The sequence below is a fragment of the Podarcis raffonei genome, chromosome 17 (genome assembly GCF_027172205.1).
Source record: "Podarcis raffonei isolate rPodRaf1 chromosome 17, rPodRaf1.pri, whole genome shotgun sequence".
In the NCBI taxonomy this organism is placed as follows: Eukaryota; Metazoa; Chordata; class Lepidosauria; order Squamata; family Lacertidae; genus Podarcis; species Podarcis raffonei.
The window spans coordinates 23,301,922-23,329,232 of NC_070618.1; the positions used below are offsets into that span (position 1 = coordinate 23,301,922).

Sequence of the window (27,311 nt, forward strand, 5' to 3'; positions counted from 1 at the left end):
CTAAGATCTATGGGTATAGGGCTTGTTGTTGTTTAGTCGTTTAGTCGTGTCCGACTCTTCGTGACCCCCATGGACCAGAGCACACCAGGCACTCCTGTCTTCCACTGCCTCCCGCAGTTAAACTCATGCTGGTAGCCTCGAGAACACTGTCCAACCATCTCGTCCTCTGTCGTCCCCTTCTCCTTGTGCCCTCAATCTTTCCCAACATCAGGGTCTTTCCTCTTCTCATGAGGTGGCCAAAGTATTGGAGCCTCAGCTTCAGGATCTGTCCTTCCAGTGAGCACTCAGGGCTGATTTCCTTAAGAATGGATAGGTTTGATCTTCTTGCAGTCCATGGGACTCTCAAGAGTCTCCTCCAGCACCATAATTCAAAAGCACCAATTCTTCGGTGATGGGTATAGGGCAGTACACTAATAAAAAATAATAATAATAATACAGCTCCTGCACACTCAAAAGAGGGAACTGATCAGCAACTTACCTTAAGGACCGTCCCATCTTTTTTTACCAGTTTAATTTCTTCTTTTGTAGGAAGTGGCTTGCCGGTAGCTATGCAGCTAGATCTGAACTCCGAACCAGCATTGAGCTCCACAGCACCAGGCAAGTTCTTTATCTCGGGTGATTCATCTGCTGCACCTGTGTGTGAGGGAGATAAAAGAATTTACAGCATGCTATGTAGGTTGTTCATTCTTGCCAGAGATAGAAGGGATCTGGCCTGGTATCCCTGGCTCAGTTTGGGGAAAAACGCACTATCCTATTTGCAACCAGGAAGCTAAGAAACCAGGGTTGATAGGTTTAATTGGATTAATCAACTTATGATAGCAGACCCTCCAAGTGTCCCTATTTTCCAGGGACAGTCCCAGATTTACAGAAGCCATCCAAGTTTCTGCTTTGATCTCAGAGTATCCTACTTTTCCTTAGGATGTCCCTATTTTCATCAGAGAAATGTTGGAGGGTATGGAGTTATGCGACCCCCGAGCCAAGGAAATACAACTTTTAGAAGACATCTGAAGACAACCCTGTACAGGGAAGATTTTAAAAAATGTTTTATTATGTTTTTATATACGTTGGAGAAGGGACGCGGGTGGCGCTGTGGGTTAAACCACAGAGCCTAGGACTTGCCGATCAGAAGGTCAGCAGTTTGAATCCCCGCGATTGGGTGAGCTCCCGTTGCTCGGTCCCTGCTCCTGCCAACCTAGCAGTTCAAAAGCACATCAAAGCGCAAGTAGATAAACAGGTACCGCTCCGGTGGGAAGGTAAACGGAGTTTCTGTGCACTGCTCTGGTTCACCAGAAGCGGCTTAGTCATGCTGGCCGCATGACCCAGAAGCTGTACGCCGGCTCCCTCGGCCAATAAAGCAAGATGAGCGCCGCAACCCCAGAGTCGGTCACGACTGGACCTAACGGTCAGGGGTCCCTTTTACTATGTATGTTGGAAGGCGCCCAGAGTGGCTGGGGCAACCCAGTCAGATGGGTGGGGTATTAATAAAATAATAATAATAATAATAATAATAATAATAATAATAATAATAGACTAGTCTAGGGCGTCCCTATTGGAGAGTACAGAGTTATGCAAACCCTGAGCTGAGGAGATAACTAACTATACAACCTTTAGAGGACATCCAAAGGCAGCCCTGTATTGAGAAGTTTTTAATGTTTAATGTTTTATTATGTTTTTATATATGTTGGAAGCTGCCCAGACTGGATCAACCCAGTCAGGTGGATGGGGTATAAATAATAATAATAATAATAATAATAATAATAATAATAATAATAATAATTGACTAGTGTAGGACATCCCTATTTTCATCGGAGAAATGCTGGAGACTATTAGCATGTTCTCTGCCACTGAGCTATGGCAAGCAAGTCTTGGCAAAAAGAGAGAGAGAGAGAGAGATAACAACCTTCGTACGAAGCACAAAAGACTTTTGTTGCACTACAGTGTTACCTTTGCTTTACCTTCTTTTTCACATTCCAGACCGTGCCAACCCACGTGGCAGATGCAGCCCTTAAAGCTGTCGCACGTTCCCCGGTTGCTGCAGCCGTTGCACTTGACTTTGCAGTCAGGCCCATAAAAACCGGGCTTACAACCTGCAAGAACACACAAGCGGGATAAGAGTTAACCGTGTGGCATCAGATAAAAGGATCGTTCTGGATTTTATGCATCAGGTGACCACGTCAGCTTGTTTGCTTTGAGCATTTCTGTGTGTACTGGGGATGCAGGTGGCGCTGTGGTCTAAACCACTGAGCCTCTTGGGCTTGCTGATCATAAGGTTGGTGGTTTGAATCCCCGTGATGGGCTGAGGTCCCATTGCTCTGTCCCAGCTCCTGCCAACCTAGCAGTTTGAAAGCACACCAGTGCAAGTAGATAAATAGGTAGTGTTGCGGCAGGAAGGTAAATGGTGTTACTGTGAGCACTGGCTTCCGTCACACTGTCCTGTTGCTCCAGAAGCAAGTTTAGTTCTGCTGGCCACATGACCCGGAAAGCTGTCTGTGGACAAACACCAGCTCCCTTGGCCTGAAATCGAGATGAGCGCATTGGATCAAATCTATGCTTTCAGGTGCCATAAGAAAGCTGCAGAGATAGCGCAGGATAGTGTGCATCCCGGAAATGATCTCTTTCAGCTTCTGCCTTCTGGAAGAAGCTACAGGGTTATAAAGACTAGAACTAGCCACCTGAGAAACAGTTTCTATTCAAATGCGATTTGGGTTTTAAACGCAGTGTAAGGTAGTCTCTATGGGAGTATATTGTATTTAATTATGGGTATCAGAGTTTTTAGGGGGCTAGCTAGGCTGAGATAGCTGGGACAGCAGGCTTGTTCGTTTCTGAATGTCTGATGTAGATTTTCAATTTTTTTGTTCGGTATGGGACAATGACAATAAAGATTATCGTACCCCATAGTCAACTAGATTTAACCATCCAGGGGTCCTTTAGCTTTACGTTATTTCTGTGTGTCTCAGCTGGAATAGTCTTTCTTACAGTGCTCTTGCAAATGTGGGTTTGTAGGCCACCACTCTTTGAGAAACTATGAAATTTGCACCTTGCCCTTGCAAGTACCCGTGCCAAACCCTTCTCGCAACCCAGTCCACAGATATGGCAACTCAACTGTGCATGTATGCCTGAAGAAAACTGCTTTACATTTGTAAAAGCACTCATGTGAGTTTCATCCAAGATGCTCGCTCAAATCACCCAACATTGTTTAGATAATACTGCAGTAAAAGGTAAAGGTAAAGGGACCCCTGACCATTAGGTCCAGTCATGACTGACTCTGGGGTTGCGGCGCTCATCTCGCTTTATTGGCCGAGGGAGCCAGTGTACAGCTTCCGGGTCATGTGGCCAGCATGACTAAGCCGCTTCTGGCGAACCAGAGCAGCCCACGGAAATGCCGTTTACCTTCCCGCCTGAGTGGTACCTATTTATCTACTTGCACTTTGACGTGCTTTCAAACTGCTAGGTTGGCAGGAGCAGGGACCGAGCAACAGGAGCTCACCCCGTCGCGGGGATTCGAACCGCCGACCTTCTGATTGGCAAGTCCTAAGCTCTGTGGTTTAACTCACAGCGCCACCCACGTCCCTAATACTGCAGTAGATAGATACAAATAATTTATATGACTGAATAGGGAGTGGATTAAAAAACAAACCTAGCAATCTGGCCCACAGTCTGCTTTTAAGTGACTTTTTGTCCCTCCCATTGCCCCCCCCCGCAACAACACCTTCACACATCACCAGTATAAAAGTATATGATTTTACCTTCATCACACTGCAGTCCGTTCCATCCTGAGGCACATGAACAGCCGTATGGGTCAGGCAGGCAAAACATAAAAGATTTGCAACCTGACTTTTCTTTACAGCTCTCTTGGCAAGCCTTGCCAAATTTGTTTTCTCCACAAGCTGTAAACAGAGACGAAAAGTGTCAGACCAATAAAGTATCCCTCTTATGACTCTGCAAAAAATATCAAACACCTTAAATATATTTAACAAAACAAAAATAGGATATGTTAATAAAGATAACTTAAAAACCTTACAAAAGACCAAGTATTCTCAAAGCCTAAACACACATGCAGGTTTTAGCTCTAGGCATGAATCCATTCCAGAAAGCTGAGAGTGGCTTCTCCCCATGAAAATGATTTATAGGTGGTATATCACCCCTATAAAATTAGTTAAAATGTATAAAATAAGTAATAAATGTTGGAAATGTAAAGATAAGAAAGGAACTTTTTATCACATGTGGTGGGAATGTAAAAAAGTGAAAAGCTTCTGGGAAATGATATATAATGAGATGAAAAAGATGTTGAAATATACATTTATTAAGAAACCAGAAGCATTTTTACTTGGCATTGTAGGAGATGATATTAACAGACAGGATTGTAAGTTGTTGTTGTATGCAACGACAGCAGCAAGAATATGATTGGCACAAAAATGGAAGCAAGAAGAATTACTGACGAAAGAAGAATGGAGGATGAAGTTGATGGACTATGCAGAATTGGATAAATTAACAGGAAGGATTCAAAACCTGCGGGATCAGAGATTCTTAGAGGACTGGAGTAAATATATGAACTATTTGAAAAGTAATTGTGATGAACAGATCACGCTAGTAGGACTGCAATAAGTTTTGTAAGGTGGATTATTTGAAATATTACAAGAAAGACTATGAAAAGAATTATTAGTTAAGGACAATTAAATGCAATATAGAAATTAAGAAATGCAGAATAAGTGATAAAGAACGGAAAATCATCAGAGGTGTTGACGGAAGTCTAAAACATTGTATAAGATGAGAAGATATGTTGTATGTTGCAACTGATATGTTTTTACACACACACACACACACACACACACACACACACACACACACACATATATATATATATATATATATATATATATATATATATATTGCAGGTATTGAATCCTCAGTTCATATTGGGACCCAGAGAGGAGTCCAATGTTTAAATTCCCACCATCGCCACACCAGGTATGCTTTGAATAAAGACTAGGGACTCTTCACCTGAAGGTATGTGGGGCAAGCCAGCACTCATAAGTTTTATTTGATTTTACAAATTAAAATTTACATTCAACATCATGAATAATAAAAAAGTAAGTAAACACAGATGCATCCAAATCTCTGGACTTTCTCCCACCCCTCCATGGGTTCCGTCGCTAGTCCTTTTCCGCTGCATATTTTAAGCCGCTCCAATTTTTAAGTATCCCATATACCCCTAGTTCTTGTTATATTACAAGTGTGATTCAAATCCTGCAAAAGAGTTTCACTGTTTACAGTGGTCTCCAAGGTAAGTTATAAATCCCCCCCCCTTTGTTGAAATTCTGGTTTTCCTGGTTTCGGATTTTCCCAGTCATTTTCGCCATCTCCGCAAAGCCCATCAGTTTGGTTTGCCATTCCTCTCTGGTGGGAACTTGGTCTTGCTTCCATCTCTGGGCTAACTGGCTTGTTTCTTCATAGCGCACAGGGCCAGTTCAATACATTTTGGCACCTGAGACGAACACCAAAATGGTGCCCGTCTCCCTCCCCAACCAGAGAAGAGAGGGCAAGTAGAGATCTACATCAGGAACAAGGGTGGAACAAAGATCTACATCACGAACAAAGCAGGAATAAGGATCTACACTGGGTACAAAATGGCGGGAGGAGACCAGCAGCGCCTCCTATTCGTCAAGAGGCCACTGTAGAGCCGCCATGACGGCCAATGAGGCAGCCGATCTGGCCTCCAAGGGATACGCCACAGCAGCAGGCAATGCATTCCTCAGAGGCTGGATGTGCTGCCCCTTGATCCCTGCCGCCCGAGGCACTTGCCTCACCTTGCCTCATGGGTGGGCCGGCCATGACCATGCACAACACATAGGAGGGGGCAGATTCAACTGAGCAGCATGCACCAGCTCACTGCTGCTTCACGGTAAGGACAGTTTACGGTTTACCATGACGCGCAAACCAGGAGAATGCATGAATGAAATGTGGAACTCAGTAATTTCTATATCACTTTGTCAAGCAGGGTCATGACCAGGCATAGGCAAACTCGGCCCTCCAGATGTTTTGGGGCTACAATTCCCATAATCCCTGACCACTGGTCCTGTTAGCTAGGGATGATGGGAGTTGTAGGCCAAAAGCATCTGGAGGGCCGAGTTTGCCTATACCTGGTCATGACCATTTGGAACAGCTGAAGGTTAACGTTCTACCTGTTGGGGAAAAATGTATTGTACAGTGGTCCCTTGGTTCTCAAATGCCTTGGTACTCAAACAACTTGGAACCCAAACACTGCAAACCCGGAAGTAAGTGTTCCAGTTTACAAAATTTTCGGAAGCCGAACGTGCTCTGTTTTGAGTGCCACACTTCCGTTTTGAATGTTACACTGAGGCCTGTTTGTTTTTGCTATTTATTTTGTGTTTTTGTGGCTCTTTTTGTTTTGTTTTTGTGACTGTGTGGAACCCAGTTCAGCTACTGATGGATTGATTGTGTGGCTGCAGTACACCACTTATTGCTTTCATTTTATGGATCAATGGTCTCGTATAGATAGCAAAATTAATGTTAAATTGCTGTTTTAGGGGTTGTTTTTAAAAAGTCTGGAATGGATTAATCTGTTTTGCATTACTTTCTATGGGAAAGTGCGCCTTGGTTTTGGAATGCTTTGGCTTTGGAACAGACTTCCGGAATGGATTAAGTTTGAGAACCAAGGTACCACTGTACTTTTAAGAAAGGAAGATTTTATCTGCAGCATATGCTTTCATTTTTGAATGTTTCGACATCTCTTACCCTTTTCGCACGTTTTCCCCATGAATCCAGGGGGGCAAATGCACTCCCCAGTATCTTCATGGCAGATGCCGTTGTTCTTGCACTCTGGGCAGTGAGAGCTACAGTCGGGTCCCCATTTTTGAGATGCACACCCTTCGTGGAAAAGTGTCAGAGTCAGTGAGGGAAATAATACAGAGATCCTGAGCCAAATACAGCGCTCTGTGGGTGTTTGTGGTTTTTTTAACAGGTGTCTCATGTAAAAGCTTCTACAGCACCACCCAGCGCTGCTCTGTTTCCTCCTCTGCTAGGAGTGCTTTTAAATGTGTTTTAAATTTATGGTGTTGATGTGTTCTGAGATCAACCCTGTTGTGTTCTGCTGTTTGTTTTTAAATATTGATTAAGCATTCAGAAAGAACAGTTCCTTACACGTACGTTTCCTTCGGAACTGTTTACAGCTGTGTTTTCCCCCCAAACGTGTGACTTTGGGTCTATTTATGGGGGGGGGGGAATGGCATACAAATTGAAAGAACACGTGACAGAACAAACCAGCAAGCATGGTTTTTCCTGTCCATTTAAACTTGGCCTTGTTGTATTCTATCAGTTGTGCCTCCCCTGCTACACAGTTTCGGTAAAAATAAAGAGAGAACTTTGACGTTTTGGCTTTTTTCTGCAAACCATCACTTGCTCCTTTGCCATGCAAGTTACAAAATCGGACCCACCTGTACCCCATTTCCCTCACCTGGCAGCGTACCAGTTCTACACTCCTCCAGCTCTCCATCTAAGAAACCTACTACCATTAATACAAAAGCTATAGCAGCAGCTGGAGAATCAGCTATGCTAGATTTTATTCCCCCTTTCCCTTTAAATTCTGGGTTGTCGCTTCATCGTTTCTACCTTGCTGTGTTTTAACTAGTATTTAACCAAATCACCCTGGAATTTGGATCGGACGAAGGGAAGTTTAAAAGTCGAATTAAATAAATAAACACATAACTTTGCTCGTAACTAAATGTCAGCCCCATTAATTTCAGTGGGTCTGCTCTAAGCACAACTAAGTCCTGATCCAACTCTTTGTGTAATAATAATAATAATAATTAATAATAATAATAATAATAATTTATTATTTATACCTCGCCTATCTGGCTGGGTTTCCCCAGCCACTCTGGGCACCTCCCAACAGAATAATAATAATAAAAAAGTGATAAAACATCAAACATTAAAAACTTCCCTAAACAGGGTTGTTTTCAGATGTCTTCTAAAAGTCAGGTAGTTGTTTATTTCCTTGACATCTGATGGGAGGGCATTGCACAGGGCAGGCGCCACTACCAAGAAGGCCCTCTGTGTGCACAAGTCCAAGGCTTTCTGTCTGTAGTTTTAACTTAAGAAGAAGCGGATTAAATCTTACTTCTTACTATCAGCCTAGTATAAGCTGAAGTGAAGTGGCTTCCTCCTATGTATCTGACAGAGTACACTGCTGAATCTTGAGTCTGGTCATTCTGCAAGGACACTTTTAGCACTTCTGGGACTTCGTGCCTGAGGACAGAAGATATGAAAGAACCTGTAGTGGAGAGAAGAGCCCATAAAAACATAACTGACGAGAAGATCGACGGAAGAAAAGGGCTTGCCAGGTTAAAGGAGAGGAGTGAGGACTCTCTGAAGGACTTCAGGGTGCCTCATACCTCAAACACGAGACTTCCCATAAGATAAACTTTTCAAGAGCACACATTCAACTAGCAACAATCAAGATATCAAGAGAGATAAGAAGCACATTTCAGACACTTCCCCAGCAAAGGAGTGCCTCTCCTTTCTAAGACATGCACTCATAATTCATCATTTTCAATACACCTGCTCCTTCCCCACACCTGATAACACCTGAGGAACCCTTAATAAGAGGCCACCTAGGAGTCTTCTCAGAGTCATACCAACGCAGGTGCTCACGTGTTAACTATAAAAGCAGAAAAAAAGGGCATAGATACCATTTTTATAGATAACTGCATCTTCTTCCTTAACAACCTTTCTGATGAAGGGAATGTCGACAGGTTCTCCGCGGTTTGTGGTAATGGTTAAAGCCACTGGAAGAAAGGTAGCTAAAATGAAAAAATAAAGGTGGGGGAAAAGGTTTGAATGAAATGTGGATTTGCTCTAATAAACTTTACTTCTTTGCTAGTCCTTCAGAACAGAAGATGGAAATGTGATATACTGGGGGAGCAATTTAAATGTGAAAAGATGGGGCAACTCAATCCATAGCTTGCACTCTCTTTTGGAAACTCATATAAACCCTACAGAAAAAGGGGGGGGGGCGCGGAAGCATAACAACAATGAATACTTTGGCAATGATCAGCAGAAAGGATAAACAATTTTTTTTGCAAATGATTCCACAACCCAGCCTTGCAGGGTTCATCTATGAAGGCTGTTTGGAGTTTAGTGTTTTTACAAAAAAATTAATTTGGAATAAAACCTGTTTCTTTTTGGCTTCCTTGAGTCCCACCCACCAACCCAGCCACCCCAAAGCCCCAGTCCTTTTGTAGCTGTTGTTTAGTTTATCTGCAAACTCTTGGGTTCACAGTATTGTTAGAATGGAAAGGAATCCACCTTCTTTAGTGGGCTCTGTTCCAACGTATTTTTAGCTCGTGGCCTATATTTGAGTTAATTCATTAGTTTACAAATGGCCTGGAACTCACTATTCAGAGAGGAACAATAACTGGGCTTTGGAGCAGAGGGCTGTTTGCATCACATGTCGATTAGCATCTTGGCCAAGGATACAAAGGTTCCTTGAGGTATATACACAAGCACTTCCGTGCACAATGAAGTTTCGCTGGAGTTGGCTTTCCCAACCGTTACTCCTCCCCTTGCCTTGAAACGGTGGTCCCAAAAAACCCCTGCTTGTTTCAGAAGCAGTTTCTTTGCTGCCTCCATATATTTCAAACACACCTGCTGTTATTGGAGGGACATGAATTGTTATCCACTCTGAGTAGCAGCTGTTCTCCGGGGTAATGGGCAAAGATGCCTTTTCCCATTACCACCAACTAGGGATGGGCACAGGTGTCAATTTTAGTCTCTCCCAGTTTTCCGTTCTCCCAGTCTTAAGTCTACACATTTCTTCATCAGTGTCAGATGGCAATGGTGGTTGCTCGCGAGCAACCAGTCAGGACTCCGACCTGTCTTTTACAGGTTTTATTTTGGTGCAAAGCTATTTACAGTGCAGAACCACAAGTTCATGTCTGCCTCAATCGCTAGCAGAATCCGGGAGTGGTCGTTTCCGGGTCCTCCCTCAACATAATAGCTTAGTCACCCCCAGCCTTTTCCTTCCTTCTTTGCGCTTTACATCTCTGCACAGGGTGGGTGACGGAAGAGGCGTGCTTCCCTCCTGGCCAGCTTGACCAGGAGCGGTGCTGAGGCTCCCAGCAGCATCCTCTGGTCCCTTCCCCTCTTCCCCACTGGAGGTGGGGCTTTCCCCACCACAGGAAGAGGAACTGCTTCGCAAGATTTTCGGAGGTTCCATGTAACCCAACTGCCCCTCTGCTTCCCTTCCCTGTCCCGATGGCAGTCCCCTGACAATCAGTTTGTGAGTTTCTTTTTTTATTATCATATTTGCTCATCAACGAGCTGGAGGCAGATGTTTGGAACCATCGTGCGAGGGACCTGCAGAAGTATTCAGTGTTCCTCGCTACCAATGTGATCCCAGCATCTTGCAGAGCAAGGATGACAAAGGGTGTGTGGATCTCCTTGTCCCTCATCATGGGAGAGCCCGAATAGGACTTTCCACACTTTGCAAACTTGGGATAAACTGGCCTGGTTTTGGCTGACATGATGGGGCTAAATCAAATCAAAGACATGTCGCTTCCCAAGTACAATTAATTTACATTTTTTTTTTTTTGCTGAATGGCCACGGGAAGGACATATAACACAGAAGACTCTACTGGGGAGAAAACAGATGTGTGACAAACAGCCCCTGGAACACCTGGCAAAATGTCTTTTTCAGGCTAGAAGAGCGAGATCATTCTGAAGTTCTATTTTGGTCCTAAACATTAAGACATTCAGTTACACACACAATTCCTTGTCTGTTTCAAGAAAATTAACAAGGAAAGCTTTGTCTGCTCTGATAAAAAATCTGGAGGATGGGCTGGTGTCCTTTTGGGAAAAAAAATATAATTAACGTAGTATGCAGTCCATGCCGAAACATGCTCAAAACTTTCAAAGGAGCACAGAAACAAAGCTTTTCATAATACTCCAACAACTGAAAAGGGTTTCCAGCTACTTAGTTTTGTCAAGGGTTCCAGGAAGTTTCAGAACTCTTCTACTTCAAAACTTTTAATTTATCATAGACCTTTGATGAGCTCGTGTTGATCACATCCATTTCCATTTGCTAGCTCCTATAATTTAATGTCTAGGAATGACTCGGTCTAAAGATTTGTCTGGTCTTCCAGTACCCAGGCTGCAATTCTTTTGCCACTTACCTGGGAGTAAGCCCCATTTGACTCAATTGAACTAATTTCTGAGTAGAGGAGGACTGTGTATTATCCATCTGATTTGCTCCAGGAAGGTCCCACTTTTCCTTAGGATGTCCCTATTTTCATTGGAGAAATGTTGGAGGGTACATCCTTCCCTGTCTCTCAGTCTCTCCGCTACAAATTTAAAGTTCAAAGTCTTGGTCTCTCTGTTTTAGAGGAGAGCCTAGGTCTGTGCCTCTTTGTTCAGACTGTTAGATGCTCCAGCACTCTTTCTGACTGGGTCCAGCAAATCTGAATATGCAAATTCAGGGAAATAAGCTTGCAGGAATATGCAGGTGCCCCAAATGGGGATCAAACCTGCAACCTTGGTGTTACCAGCACCATGATCTAACCAACTGAGCTATGGGCTAGCAGTCAAGGCTAGGCCTCTAGCCCTTGATAAAATGCACCATTCCCATCCCAAAGCTAAACTGGTACTCTTCAAAAGTACCACGAGAAGCAACTTATCCTACTTAATATTTGCCTGTGGATAACTACTGTTATCTATTTAGAGTCTATTTTCAAGCATGACACACCTTTTTTTGCAAATGCATAAGGTACCTGTTTGTTGCATCTTCATCGTATGTACCCTCATCGCTTTCTCTTTGAATTTTCCTTCACAGAAATACGCTCCAATGCTTTCGCCGGATTTTTCCCTTGGCCATACCACTTTCTTCGCTGCCCCTCTCGCCTCGTCTTCAGCCACGGCCAGGGGGTACGGGTGCTGGCCCATCAAGGCCTCATAGTCTCTCCCAATGGTGATCGAGTCCCGAGAACGCCATCTTGAGGTGATGCAGGTCAGCGATGTCTCTGAATCAGCCACGGTAGGGAGGGAATTGATCAGTATCAAGTCAAATGCTCCTTCCACATTACCTGGCAAAGAAAGGGGAAAGTTTGTTATTAAATTTCAAAGCACAATCCGTTCTCTAACCAAGCTGCCAAACAGCTCCAGTTCTGGCGAAACTTTCTTGAGAACATCACAGGTACTTGCCAATCAGCACTGTGCATAGCCGGCTTCTGCTGCAATGTCTGTGTTAATTGAGGTTGTTTCTGGAGAGATCCTGCTCTGCTCCAGCAAGGTATGTCAAGTGTGCTTCCAGCTAATATGTGATTTTGAATGCACTGGTAGTAGTAAAGTATGTGATTACTCTTTGGTTTCACCTTTATGTTTAGAGTCAGCTGCACTCTGCGTATGCACAGTGGACCCTCCATAGGCCTACTAAGTGTGGTCAAGTTTTCAAAGAGCTTCCTGAGTTATAGAAGTAATGCGCTAAGATGCAGAATATGAATAAAGCCAGAGCTTACTATAGGTTTTTAACGTGTGCACTTTGGCTCTCTATCAAAGGGAGCAGGGCACATTTATGTATCAGCGTTTTTCCACTGGAGCACATTGAAACACACTTATACTGGCCACTCCCAATGAGATTGTCACAATCACACTCTTTGAACAGATAGCTATGCATTACCTAATGGACAAAGAAAGCCTTCGGAAAAGAACATGCATAGTCAATTAATATATTAATGCTTTCTAGAGAAATGATCGCTTAAAGAAATGCCTCTCATCATAAGTTAATGGAAATACTTCTTTTATTGAAGTCATGTCTCTTAAAGTCTTCTTTGCTGTTGGCTTATTCCTACTATTTACTAGCAATGGGGCAAATTCAGGATGGATTAGCAAATGAAAGGGGAAGATTCAATATATTTGCCCTTGTGGCACCTGAAAGGGAAAAACGGTAAAAGGTAAAAGCCCCCTGGATGGTTAAGTCCAGCCAAAGGCGATTGTGGGCTTGCGGCGCTCATCTCGCTTTCAGGCTGACGGAGCAGGTGTTTGTCCGCAGACAGCTTTCTGGGCCATGTGGCCAGCATGACTAAATGCTTCTGACACAATGGGACACTGTGATGGAAGCACATGGAAACGCCGTTTACCTTCCCACTGCAACAGTACCTATTTATCTACTTGCACTGGTGTGCTTTCGACTTCTAGGTTGGCAGGAGCTGGGACAGAGCCATGGGTGCTCACTCTGTCGCGGGGATTCAAACAACTGACCTTCCGATCGGCTAGTCCCACTGCTTCTGCTGCCAAGAGGGAGGTGTTCCAGCATGTGGCATTACCTCTCTTCTTCCCTGCGCTTGGATGAGTGGCAACGATTTGGGGAGCTCTCCGGCTCCTGCTGTATTTGGCCAAAGCTGGGGAGCTCCTGTGTGCCACATTGCCAGCTGGCTTCCCCCGCCCCCAGGGATAAGTCGAGCTGCAACGATGTGAGGAGTGCCCTGGCTCTCAATGAGCCTCTAAAATGAACCCTACAGTGTGCAAATGGTTCGTTGCAAGCACAGTTAACACCTCGTTAATGTAACCATAGTCCAGCCTGCAATAAAACATTTCCTTCCTTTCTTACAGGGTTAATGTGCCCTTCTGAATTGCATCCCAGGCAAAAAAACCTTCAAGAGTTGAAACTTTCCCAATCATTGTATAGCCATGCTGCAAAAAGCTAAAGCTGAAATACAGCGGTACCTTGGAAGTCGAACGGAATCTGTTCCGGAAGTCCGTTCGACTTCCGAAATGTTCAAAAACCAAGGCACGGCTTCTGAGTGGATGCAGGAAGCTCCTGTAGCCAATCGGGAGCTGTGGAAGCCACGTCTGATATTTGGTTTGCAAAGAACGTTTGCAAACCGGTACAACTGCATATATTTGTGCCCATGACACAGCTGTTTAGCAGGCAGCTGTTTTAACCCACTTGATTAAAATATGTTGACCCGAGAGCACTGAAGTGCATTGTGGGTATCTCTCCTGCTCCAGACTCCACACTCTTAAAAAGCTTGCTTCAAATGCTCAATGCCCGTGGGAAAGTTACCATCACTTTTGGGGGCTTCCAAGGCAGCATTCTTGCTTTAATACTTTGATTTCACTTCAGCCAGCTAGCAAGCTCAGACACGTCACTTGGTGTCCTACACATTCATTTATCCCATATGTTTTGCGCGTTGGGAGTTTATCAGGAACGTGGAGCAAAACGACCTGAATTCAGAACAAACCCACAGGGAGAGACAACTGTCTGCAAAACGCTGAAGCTCCTCTGTGTCTCCTTCAAACAGACCTTTGATACCAGCTGTTCTTTCTGTCCTTTCACCTCGCTATGAAGACAATTTGCCACTTGTGGAACAAGGACTTGAATGAAAGAGTCCAACCACCTCCATACCCTCCAACATTTCTCTGATGAAAATAGGGATGTCCTAAGGAAAAGCGTGACATCCTGGGATCAAATCGGAAACCGAGGCGGCTTCTGTAAATCTGAGGCTGTTCCTGGAAAAGAGGGACACTCAGAGGGTCTGCACCTCAACTTGATAATAATACTGGAATCACACTTGAGATCATGCCACAGCTACACATCTTACCTGATCAGACAGTTTTATGAGGTAAAAGGTAAAGGTAAAGGACCCCTGGGTGGTTAAGTCCAGTCAAAGGCGACTATGGGATTGCGGTGCTCATCTCACTTTCAGGCCGAGGGAGCCGGCGTTTGTCAACTGACAGCTTTCCGGGTCATGTGGCCAGCAGGACTAAACCGCTTCTGGCGCAACGGGACACCGTGATGGAAACCAGAGCGCACGGAATCGCTGTTTACCTTCCTGCCACAGTGGTACCTATTTATCTACTTGCACTGGTGTGCTTTTGAACTGCTAGGTTGGCAGGAACTGGGACAGAGTAATGGGAGCTCACCCTGTCACAGGGATTCGAACCGCCAACCTTCCAATCAGCAAGCCCAAGAGGCTCAGTGGTTTAGACCACAGTGCCACCGGTGTCCCTTTTTATGAGGCACACACACACAATATACCTTGTCCTTGTAAATCCAGTTCACTGAATACCTAGATTCAAGGCCATTATCCAGTTTTAGAACTTTGACCTTGATCCTCTTGTCAGGGTTCCACGTTCCACGCATATTGTGGCGCTATATGAAAACCACTTGCTTCTCCAAGTATAATTTGCCACTCTTTTTGTCGTCCAGTTCCAGAACACACGACGATGTCCCCCACCCAAAGAGATTGCTGACTCCGTTTCTGTCTTGGTACGTCCACATGTTCTGCTCACTTCCTAGGAAGTACCATATTTGGGATTGGCAGAGCTGACGCATTCGGTCACAGAAAACCTGGCCGATTGATTCACACACCAGTTCACTTTGTCAGCAGGTAATGCTGAAGACCAAATGAGAGAACCATGCCCATGCCCCTCTATTTGAATACCAGGGACAAACTGCCAATGCTTGGTCAAGCAGTATTCCCTATTTATAATGGAGAACATTGCCCATAGTTCACCAATTTGCCTCCAGTGTGAAAATAGCTTAAGCTCAGAAAATATCCCAGCCATAAAAAAAAAAAATGTTTTGTGTGTGTGTGCGCATATGTGCAACTCACAAAATAAAATTATGGAACACAATCACGCTGCCTAAGAAACTGTTGACATGCTTTTGCAGAATAATCATTAAGTTTCCTTTCTAACTTCACATTTCCTCCCTATCAGCTTCGTATGGAAGGCGGAACAGATTACAACTCACCGTGTACTTTCCAAGAGAGATAACAGACAGGGCTTTTAAATTATTATTTTCCCCCATTGAAACAGTTCCCTATTTAGCTCGCCTCTTGTGTAGCCTCTTGATTTTGCTAAGTGGAGCAAAGTTGCAAACAGCATTTCCTTTTGCTCTTAGTTCCTTTTGCCCTGCTATATTTTTCCTCTCTTGGTATTGTTTTGCTTTCTAGGCTTTTAGGTACTTTTGTGTACTGGAAATTGTTACTGGAAAGCGACGTGGCTTTACCTTGTACCTCATAAAATTAGAGAATGATTGTTATGCATTACTTTATCTAAAAGTGACTTGCCTAAGTCTCACGGGTGTCACTGAGAGGGGAGGGTTTCGGTCACTTTTTGAAGCATCAGTTCATGTTCAAGTAAATGTTGTTGCACTACAAATCCCATCATTCCAAACCACAGGCCATGCCGGCTGGGACTGATGGGACATGTAGTCCAACATATGGAGGGTCACAGCCCCCCCCACCCCTATTTTCATGGATAAAATTGTTTGAACTTGGGCATGATTCTCCCAATCTGGGCATGCATATAGAATCAATGCAAGACAATAATTCACATTAACTTTTCCATGTAAAATACACGTGAATTGTTGTGTAGGGAGACCTACCGGGCATTTTTGCTGTAGCACCACAATTAAGGCACTGGAAGGCCACAAAACTGAGTAACCAGTGAGATTTAGGACCCCCTGGTCTTGAATGGGGCAACTGTGCCCCTGAAGGACCAGGTGCGTAGCCCGAGAGTCATTTTGGACTTGCAGCTGTCCAGGGAGGCGCAGGTCAATTCTGTGTCCAGGGCAGCTGTCTACCAGTTCCATCTGGTACGCAGGCTGAGACCTTATCTGCCTGCGCACTGTCTCACCAGAATGGTGCATGCTCTGGTTATCTCCTGCTTGGACTACTGCAACACGCTCTACATGGGGCTACCTTTGAAGGTGACCCGGAAACTACAACTAATCCACAATGCAGCAGCTAGACTGGTGCCTGGGAGCGGCCGCCGAGACCATATAACACCTGTCTTGAAAGACCTGCATTGGCTCCCAGTACGTTTCTGAGCGTAATTCAAAGTGTTGGCGCGGAACTGAATGGCTTTGGTCCTGTATACCTGAAGGAGCATCTCCACCCCCATTGTTCAGCCCGGATACTGAGGTCCAGCGACGAGGGGCTTCGGTGGTTCCCTCACCGAGAGAAGCGAAGTTACAGGGAACCAGGTAGAGGGCCTTCTCGGTAGTGGCACCCGCCCTGTGGAACGCCCTCCCACCAGATGTCAAAGAAATAAACAACTACATGACATTTAGAAGACACCTGAAGGCAGCCCTGTTTAGGGAAGTTTTTAATGACTGATGGTTTAATGTATTTTTAATCTTCTGTTGGAAGCTGCCCAGAGTGGCTGGGGAAACCCAGCCAGATGAGCGGGGTAGAAATAATAAATTATTATTACTATTACTATTACTATTACTATTACTATTACTATTACTATTACTATTACTTGAAAAGAAACTCTTGCATGGGCTGGTTGAGAACCCCCTCAGTGAATATTCAAATCCCCCCAACAGATACAGTTGTCTGAGCCAATCTGAAAAAGGTATTATTCTGCCACTTTGTCAATATGCAGATAATATAGCCAATCCATGATCCAGAAAATTGGAGTATGATTATTCTCATATGGTTGCTGTCCACTGAAGAGACCAATCAGGCCTTCTTTTCACCTGGAACTCACCTGAACGCATTTCCGTCACCTCTGAGGTGGGCACCGTTGCCATTATAAGAGAACAAGGAAGGAGTTTTGCCCAGTGGCATGTGGGCATTGTGGGCACCTACCATGCGTATCCAGGTGGCAGGGCTCAGAGTGTGGAGGGTCAATGGAAGCCTTGCCCAGCCAACGCTGCTGCCAGCCGCCCCCACCAAGTGGGGCCGCGCTGCGCCCCTTTCCACCCGCAGGCCTTGGCAACTCACATGCACCCAAAGGGCACACTCATGCTGCCTTGTGATGCTGAAAAGCTGTGGGAGAAGGTTGCAACAGGCATGCGCCCGGAAGAGGGAGGGCACATGCTTGTCGCATCCTCCTCAGCCAGCCCTGCGGCATTGCAAAGTGGCATGGGACTGGCAGGGCAGCAAAGAGTAAAATATGCCCCTACAAATGTACCCTTGGCCACTGCCCCTCTGGCCTTCCCAAGGCGACGCCACTGGTTCCGGCACCTCTTTTTCTAGAAAAATAGCAATGAATCAACCTATACCTTAAGTGGTGCTGTCAGGAGGTAAAAAGGTAAAGGTAAAGGACCCCTGGACAGTTAAGTCCAGTCAAAGGTTTGGTTTTTGTAACGTATCACCACTTAGGGTAACGATCAAGGTTTTAAGTAAATTACAAGCAAAACCAATTTCGATACAGGAATGTTTAGGGGAGGGGAATAATCATTTCCCATTTTGGGAGTCCCGTGTTAACAGTTTTGTGTGACACCTTTAAGATTAACCAATTTGAAACGGGAAACACCCATCAAACTGTATTTGAAAGGGGTAAAGGTAAAGGTACCCCTGACTGTTAGGTCCAGTCGCGGACGACTCTGGGGTTGCACACTCATCTCTCTCTATAGGCCGAGGGAGCCGGCGTTTGTCCACAGACAGCTTTCTGGGTCATGTGGCCAGCATGACTAAACCGCTTCTGGTGCAACGGGACACAGTGACGGAAACCAGAGCGCATGGAAACGCTGTTTACCTTCCCGCTGCAGGGGTACCTATTTATCTTCTTGCACTGGCATGCTTTCAGGCTGCTAGGTTGGCAGGAGCTGGGACAGAGCAACAGGAGCTCACCCTGTCGCGGGGATTCGAACCGCCGACCTTCTGATTGGGAAACCCAAGAGGCTTGGTGCTTGAGAACACAGCACCACCTGTGTCCCTCAGGAGGACAGGACTGTGGAGCATATGTCCTGGGCTCCACCCAACAGAATATGCAGGGTGGTCTCCCAAATGCAGTAGGGTTAGCTTACCACATTTTGAAGAAAGCAAGGCAATACACATTGCTAACTAGCCAAGGGAGGAGGTGTCAAGCCACTGTCAAAAACTGCGTATCATGCATCGAAAGAACACATGAGGGGGCTTGAGGAACTACGTATGCTAGCGGTGCCCCCATCCATCATGCATTTGGAGGGTGTTTGCATAATTTCACACACAGATTCCCTTTGGGTGTTTGCCATATGTGTGGGCAGCCGTCGGGGGGGCTTTCTCATTGTGCCTGGTGAGAGAAGACCTAGGGTCATGCAGTTCTGTGACACCCCCCCACATGCATTCGTTAAATTTACTAACGTCTTGTTTGAACTCCCCTACCCATGGGGCTGTGGTGCTTGTATGACCCTGACCAAAATTAAGAGAGAATTGCTTGTGCAATAGCCTTGTGACATGTGGAGATTTCAAATAACATATTTAACGTTTTCTGTGGAGGGAAAACGTTTCATACTATTTTTAAAGAATGGCATACAGTGGTACCTCAGGTTGAGCACTTAATTCGTTCCGGAGGTCCGTACTTAACCTGAAACTGTTCTTAACCTGAAGCACCACTTTAGCTAATGGGGCCTCCCGCTCTTGCCGCGCCGCTGGAGCACGATTTCTGTTCTCATCCTGAAGCAAAGTTCTTAACACAATGTACTATTTCTGGGTTAGTGGAGTCTGTAACCTGAAGTGTCTGTACCCTGAAGCGTATGTAACCTGAGGTACCACTGTACCGTTATAAAATATGGATATGCAATATGAATATATTATGCAAGGGTGTCTATCTGAGTCATAGTTTGCCCAGTCTGTTTGCCGGGACTGCTGTTGTTTTGTCTAAGGCTACAATGCTATGCACATTTACTAGGAAGTAAGTCTCGGTGAACACAGTGGTGTATACTGTACTTCTCTGTAAGCAGGTTTAAGATCAGGCTGAACGATAAGCTGCCTTGTTGTGTTAAATGTGCGAGGGAGCTGACATGCAATGCACCATAGGTCCCCCTCCTCCTGGTGCGTGGCTTTCCTGCCCTCCAACTGCTGTGTGTTGAGTGTGGACAACTGAGCAGGGGAACCTTGTTAATACAGACCTTTCTGTACATGAAATATTCAGTGGAAGCTGGAGCACTGATGGTGCAAGACTTGTACAAAAGCTTATGCACAAACAGCTGCACGTACAGAAGTCCATATATCCAATGCATGGGGCATGACTGCCCAGTGAGCCTCTTGGGCTTGCTGATCAGAAGGTTGGCGGTTCAAATCCACGCAACAGAGTGAGCTCCCGTTGCTCTGCCCCAGCTCCTGTCAACCTAGCAGTTCGAAAGCACACCAGTGCAAGTAGATAAGTAGGTACCACTGCAGCGGGAAGGTAAACAGCGTTTCCATGAGCTCCGGTTTCCATAATGGTGTGCCTTTGCGCCAGAAGCAGTTTAGTCATGCCGGCCACATGACCCGGAAAGCTGTCTGTGGACAAAAGCCAGCTCCCTCGGCCTGAAAGCGAGATGAATGTCGCAACCCCATCGTCACCTTTGACTGGACTTAACTGTCCAGGAGTCTTTTACCTTTACCTTTTGCCTTCACATAATTCATTTATGAAGATGGCTAACTGTGTTTGCTTAGTGACAACTACTGGTTCCTTGCCTTCCTAATTCTCCCACCACTATCAAATATAGGAAGCAAATGTTGTTGAAATGTGAGAGGGGGTTGAGGCTGGCAGAAGGCGGTCTCTGAGGCAGCCCCTAATCTGTGGAATTTCTTTTTTCACAGAGCTGTGCCTGGTAATCTCATTGCATAGCTTTTGTCATATGCTGAATACCCACCTCTTTCACTTAGCCTGGGACACCCAAGAAAGGTATTTTTAAGCCATGGTCTCTTCTTCTGATTGTTATTTGTGTGTGTGTACATTTTAAAACTGATTTTAAAATGTATATTTATATTGTTGAAACCTTTCCTGGAATCTCATGGGGCTTTATGGCAGGGTTAGAAACTCAGATATGTAAGCTAGGCGCCAAATGGCTCCTTAAACCAGGGTTAGGGTTGCCAAAATGGAATGCCTCGTTGCCATTTTGAGGCCGGACGGCTAGAAAGTTGTATTTCTCAATACAGTGGTACCTCAGGTTAAGTACTTAATTCGTTCCGGAGGTCTGTATTTAACCTGAAACTGTTCTTAAACTGAAGCACCACTTTAGCTAATGAGGCCTCCTGCTGCCGCAGCGCTGCCAAAGCACAATTTCTGTTCTCATCCTGAAGCAAAGTTCTTAACCTAAAGCACTATTTCTGGGTTAGCGGAGTCTGTAACCTGAAGCGTATGTAACCTGAAGTGTATGTAACCCGAGATACCACTGTATGACTTTTTAGCTCGCAAAATTCATTCGGATTGTGCCAATAAAATATAACGGATAGAATTCTGCAGGATGTGTTGCTGGTACAGTCAAACCTCAGTTTCTGAACGCCTCCGTTTTGGTAAATTTCGGCTCCCGAACGCAGAAAACCTGGAAGTAAATGTTCCGGTTTTTGAACATTTTTCGGAAGCCGAACGTCCGATGCAGCTTCCGCATGAGTACAGGAAGCTCTTGCAACCAATCGGAAGCTGCGCCTCAATTGTCGAACATTTCGGAAGCCAAACGGTCTTCCAGAAAGGATTACGTTCGGCAACCGAGATTTGACTGTATGTGGAAATAGTCCAGATCCTAGGATCCCCAGGCATGTGACTCCAGATGGTGGAGACATCAGGCACTATCCTGGCACCCAGGTATCTTCACTTGGTTGCAGGTGGTCGAGCACCAGGTGCAAAATGCACCTGGCGCCTGGCTAATTTCGAACGCAGCTTTATGGCGAAAGGCAGATAAGAAATCCTAGTAATAATAATATTGCTACATGTCGTGGCATATGGAGTTTAAACCACGATGCGGGTGGCGCTGTGGGTTAAATCACAGAGCCTAGGACTTGCCGATCACAAGGTCGGCGGTTCGAATCCCCGCGACGGGGTGAGCTCCCATTGCTCAGTCCCTGCTCCTGCCAACCTAGCAGTTCGACAGCACCTCAAAGTGCAAGGAGATAAATAGGTACCACTCCGGCGGGAAGGTAAACGGCGTTTCCGTGCGCTGCTCTGGTTTGCCAGAAGCGGCTTAGTCATGCTGGCCACATGACCCGGAAGCTGTATGCCGGCTTCCTCGGCCAATAAAGCGAGATGAGCGCCGCAACCCCAGAGTCGGTCACGACTGGACCTAATGGGCAGGGGTCCCTTTACCCTTTACCTATGCTGGTAGATTTTGCATTCTGTTGCTTTCACATAATGGCTTCACTTGGCATTTAAGGGCATTTTTGTTTATCGGAGTTACACCTATGTAGGAATGGGGAAAACATTCCTTCGTGTATTGCCTACAGCAGCAGTTTTTTTGGCAGATCTATGGGGTTACACAAGGAAAGGGAGGGAAAGCAATTTCTTTGGCAGCCGTGCTCAGAGGCGTTGTCCGCACCTTGGAACAAGGGTGGAGTTGATTTTCGCCTTCTGGGCAGTGGCAACACCCGCAACAGACCTCCTCCCTTCTTTCCTTCCCCACCACCACTTGGGGGCAAGGTTAAGCGAGTTTTAAAAGCTCTGCCATTGACTCTCCTGCCTCTCCTGCTCAGGGGGAATGTCAATACTGTTTTCCTGGACTCCGCCTGTTGTATCTAAAGGAAGGCGTATTCGCATTGTCTTCCACGGCTCGCCCCAGGAAACATGATATCACACTTGAACAAAAGCGGGAAAGCTGACAGAACTATTGAGATGGGTGTGGCTACATAACACACCTAAAGCAGCTGAGCCGTGTGGATTGGCGGGTTTTCAGCTCTAGGGTTTCTCCTTGCCTTCATTCCTCTCCCATTCCCACCTATGCCTATGTAATTTTAAGGGCTAAATGTTGAGGTTTCAAGGACAGAGCCAATGGGACAATTACCAAAATAAGTATCTTCAGGGCAGCTGCTCATCATACAAGATTAAAGATTCTCACCGGGGGCAGAAGGGGTACAGTAGCTGTTGTTTTATATAAAGAGCTGCAGGTGTGTTAAGTTCACTTAAAAAAACTAAATAAAGCTCCATTTGTTCCAAAGAGGACCGAGTGGGGAAAATGGGGTGTGTCCTCCCCCCTGCTTTTATCACCACACTACCCCTAGATGGTACATTTGGCTGAGAGAAAAACACAGTGAACCTCATTGGCTGCTGAGCAGGATTCGAACCCAACTCTCCCTGGTGGAAGTTGACCACTCTTGTTCATGGAGTGCTGAGCAGTGCACTTTCTCCCAAACTGACCTCTGTTCAGACTAATAATAATAATAATAATAATAATAATAATAATAATAATTTTTATTTATACTCCGCCCTCCCCAGCCAAGGCCGGGCTCAGAGCGGCTATATATGGGATTTCTATATGCTGGCAGCTGGTCATCTATAACATTTTAACATACCACCTAATTTGACACAAAGCATCCTATGATCTCTGCTTTCTCGTCTGTTCAATAGCAACTTTTTAGCCTGAATAAATTTGAGGCCTCACTAGATGCAGGGTCTCCTAACTCATTTGTGAATCACCAAGCAAGCTGCAAGCTAAGAGCCGGGCATATTTAAAACTGTTGATTTTTAATGGGCTGAAATTCATCTCATTTTCTCTTGGATTGTACCCATTGTACAGATATTTACACAAAGACCATACTTGTGGAACCACTGTGTATTCAGACAGGTATGAAGGTTAGCATTTGTTATGGACTTTTCTGCCGTGTTTTCTCTTCAAGTGCTTGACGCTCAATGAAGCTAATGTGGGGGTGATGTTCTAGTACTCTAAAGCCTTTGCCCACCTGGTGCCAGGTGACAAATTCCACCATTCCTGACCACTGGAGTCCAACAAAATCTAGAGGGCGCCAAGTTAGAGAAGGGCTGTTCTAGTAGTTCATCAGATACAGAGTTTGTTGCTCCCAGAAGAAGTGAATAGAAAGTTTTTGGAGGTGAACTCTAGACTCCTTTTTTGTTATTTATAGCATGTTTTACAACCTAGTTTTCAAATTTCCTGAACCAATGCACAAGTATTCTTTTTAACAGAGGGGACTAGATCATAATAGAAATATCATAAACACGGCAATGATTTTGGCATCAACCCTCCAGAGTAAATGGTTAGCAATAAGTGATGGCGTGTGGAAAAAAACTGCTCCCTCCCCTTCTTATTTCCCCTCACAAGCATACTGTGCAATGGGCTCCTCTTATTCCTATTGTACGGATGGACCAGTGAGGTAAGTAAAAATGTATTGGATAAACTCATTCAGTGAATCCATGGCTAGGGAGGATTTGAACCCAGACCACCCAAGTCAACATGCTAGTTATCACAAGTTTCGCTCTACTTTTCTTATTCCACCTGCCTTGCTTCGCAAAGCTTTCCTTACAGTGCATCCCTATAAACAGCTCCTTTAAAAAGCCAAATTCAATGGGACTTACTCCTGAGTGAGTATAAAATTGGTCCCATCTCAACTTTGTTTAGGATTGCAGCCTTAATGTTGCAGTGTAGAAAGACTGCCTGGAGATAAGGGAAGTGAGCAAAACTTGTGATAAACAGAGAAAAGGTAAAAGAAAAAGGAAAAGGAACATTTTTCTCATTTTAAGTATCACTATCATCTTTGACTGAAGTAGCAAAACATCTCCAGGCATTAAAAGCTTGCGTTTAATTGCCAAGCACTAATTATAATAAATGCCACACTTTGCAGTTCTCACAAATCTATATAAACAATGGATGCTAACTTTGCCATTAAGCAGTGATTTAAATCCGTTTGTAGTGTAAGCACTCACATTAAATGCATCTATCACAATGTTTTACCCCATTAGTGCCTAGATTCGCTAAGTGAAAGGGATGTAATGAGAGATTTCAAAAGTAAAAACACACCCTGATATTGTAGGTGTGTCAAATTTATTTGCAAAGCGCCCCGGGGAACAAAATTGGGAGTCCTTTTCTAAGCAAATTCTCAGATGGTTGATGTGCTACTTCTGAACCGAGTTAGGAACAGTCGCATTATCGCCATCAATATCATCATTATCAAAAAGATTTATTACACCAATCTAAAATGTATATTGGACTCAAGCAAACACCTGCAAAGTTATCTGCCTGCACCCTCTCCGCAACAAATTCTCAAAAAATTATAATGTGACAGGCAGGATTCCATCATAACAAGCTGCACACAGCTGGGTGACTTCTCTGGAACAAAATGAACAGACGATTCCAGGATCAACAGAGACAAGGGAAAAGGATTTTGCAATCTGACCCTTCCTTGGTGCATTACAGAAGTTCACTGACATCCTCTGACAGACCCTCCCGAGTAACTGAAGGAGTCTTACCTGAAAGCATGAAGCTGAACCCGCAGAAAACCAGAAGTGGCAAAACAGTCCCTGCTTTGCCAAGTATATCCATCCAGTTCACGGAATAACAGATGCCCCTTTCAGTGGTAAAAGACCCCTTAGTCGTTGCTCTTTGCCTGCATCGTCAGAGCGATGCTCGCTGGCCCAGGAAGCAACAAGTTAACTGCAAGACCGAGAGTGGGCTAGAACAAAACTCTGTGGCTGTCTGAGCAAGCAAAGGGAGTTTTAAGTTCCTTTTTCCTGTTTCCTCTGTAGATTAGGATGGGGAAAGGCAGGATCTTAAAGGCATTATGCATCAGCAGGATTCGAGAGGCTCTCTGCGAGCTGCATCCATCTCCTACATCTAAACACTTATCTGCGGCTCTGGGGAGCGGGAAAGAGGACTGCACTTTGAGAACCCCCAGCAGGTCACGGCCAGCGCTGTCAGAAACAATAGGGACATCCTCTAATAGGAAGAATTAAGAGAATAACAAGCCCCTCCGCCTATGTGTGGTATGTGAAAATGTGCCAGTCCACCTCCTCTTCTAATTACTCCCAGAGATACTATTCAAGCTTTCAGGCCCCCATAAAAGGCTTTTAGGGTGGGGTAGAGGGGGGGAAAAATCCTTTTGTTTTCTTGATTTATCTGTTTATAATGGCTAACTTCTGGGTTCTCGGGGGTCATTCGAGTCTCCAGAACCTGATCTGGAATCCCCCAGGGTTCTCATTGATGGTCAGGTTCTGTAAGAAGCAAAGCTGGCACCATACTTAGCAATTCTTAGCTTTTCAGCTATCTGAGAGGAAAAAGTGGGTGGGGGTGCGAGATTCATTTTTTTAAGGGCTAGGGGAGGGAGGGGAGGGTGGTTTGATGTGCTGCTTCCTGAAATATCACCTTAGAAGTAAGATCAGCGTTCACACTGTTTAAAAAGCAATGTAGCAAAGATGCGCTTGTGGGGGGTTGGACTATATTTTGGAAAAGAAAAAAAAATGAACGAATTTCTATGCCCCACAAATTACCCAGAGATGCATTTTAAATAAAAGGACACATTTTGCTCATGTAAAAACATGCTGATTCCTGGACCGTCTGTGGGCCGGATTTAGAAGGCGACTGGGCCAGATCCGGCCCCTGGGCCTTAGTTTGCCTACCCACGCTCAAGAGATTAGCAAAGGAGACAAAGAGATGCAACAAAATGTTGCAGCATGGAGGGTCTTGTTCACTGTTCCGGTCAGCCAGTCATGCTGTTTTCACAGATGTCCCATCCCATTTCGCCACCTCCCCAGTTTCTTCCCCAGCTACATTTCCAGCTGAGAACTGAGTTCACATGTGATAAGCAAAGAGCTGCCAGATGTTTCTAAACAGCACTGGTTGGCTTTGGGTGAGCAGAATTAAGCTGTTAATTTGGCGGGGGTTGGTTTTATTTTCTCTGGATATGTCTGCTTTGGGGTGGGTGGGAGTGCAGCAATTTGCCTGAATTGTAGGCTGGGCAGAGCAGCAAATCTCGGATATATTTCTCCCAAACAGATGTGTCTATAAACTGCTCCAACATGATGTTTTGGGGACATGGAGGTCAGAGGCAGCGCTAGCTGCTCCGGCAACTGGGGGCGGGGCAAGCATCCCAGGGGGTGGTGCGGTGATGTCACCCCCTCCAGGGATGACACCCAAGGCACACCGCACCCACCACCCACCCCTTCCTCCCTCAGTGATGGAGGTGATTCAGAAGATCAATTCCATTTTTCCTTTTAGGTCAACATCAAATAGCATTCTCTGATGCTACAATGACACTGGAAGGTTAAATACACATTAAAAGTGCAATCCCATGCACATTTACACCGAAGTCAGTCCTACTGTATCCAGTGGAAATTACTTCCAGATAAGTGCATATAGGATCAAAGCCAAAGGATGGAATTGTGAACATGCTTACTAACGAAGAAACCCCACTGAACACAGTGGGACTTATTTCTGTGTAAGCACGAGAATATTGAGCTGTGAAGTCGCCAAATTATTCTAATGATCTGCTAAATAAGAGCGTTAAAAATCGTCTGGAGTGTTTTCTGCTGAATTTGCATACAAATTTATTAATGGGCAGTTTCAGTGAGCATACCTCTATTTTCAAGAAGATTGATGTTGTGTTGTTTAAAGGGGTTGTTATTTTTTAAAAAACAAAAAAAACTGCAAGTACTCCAGA

At 45.0% G+C, this 27,311-nt stretch overlaps 1 protein-coding gene across 1 annotated transcript in view; it reads right to left on the reverse strand.

Moving 5' to 3' along the window:
* Positions 1–25,921, reverse strand: part of TEK (TEK receptor tyrosine kinase) — a 53,333-nt gene extending 27,412 nt beyond the window's left edge. Inside the window, exons 1-8 of the mRNA XM_053372151.1 lie at positions 25,126–25,921; positions 11,784–12,095; positions 8,709–8,819; positions 8,138–8,290; positions 6,757–6,888; positions 3,747–3,887; positions 1,956–2,087; positions 479–633 (exon numbers count right to left, since the gene is read on the reverse strand). Coding sequence (XP_053228126.1) covers positions 479–633; positions 1,956–2,087; positions 3,747–3,887; positions 6,757–6,888; positions 8,138–8,290; positions 8,709–8,819; positions 11,784–12,095; positions 25,126–25,198 — 1,209 coding nt within the window. The 5' untranslated portion in view covers positions 25,199–25,921. The remainder of the gene's footprint in view (positions 1–478; positions 634–1,955; positions 2,088–3,746; positions 3,888–6,756; positions 6,889–8,137; positions 8,291–8,708; positions 8,820–11,783; positions 12,096–25,125) is intronic.
* Between the last annotated feature and the right edge of the window lie 1,390 nt (positions 25,922–27,311).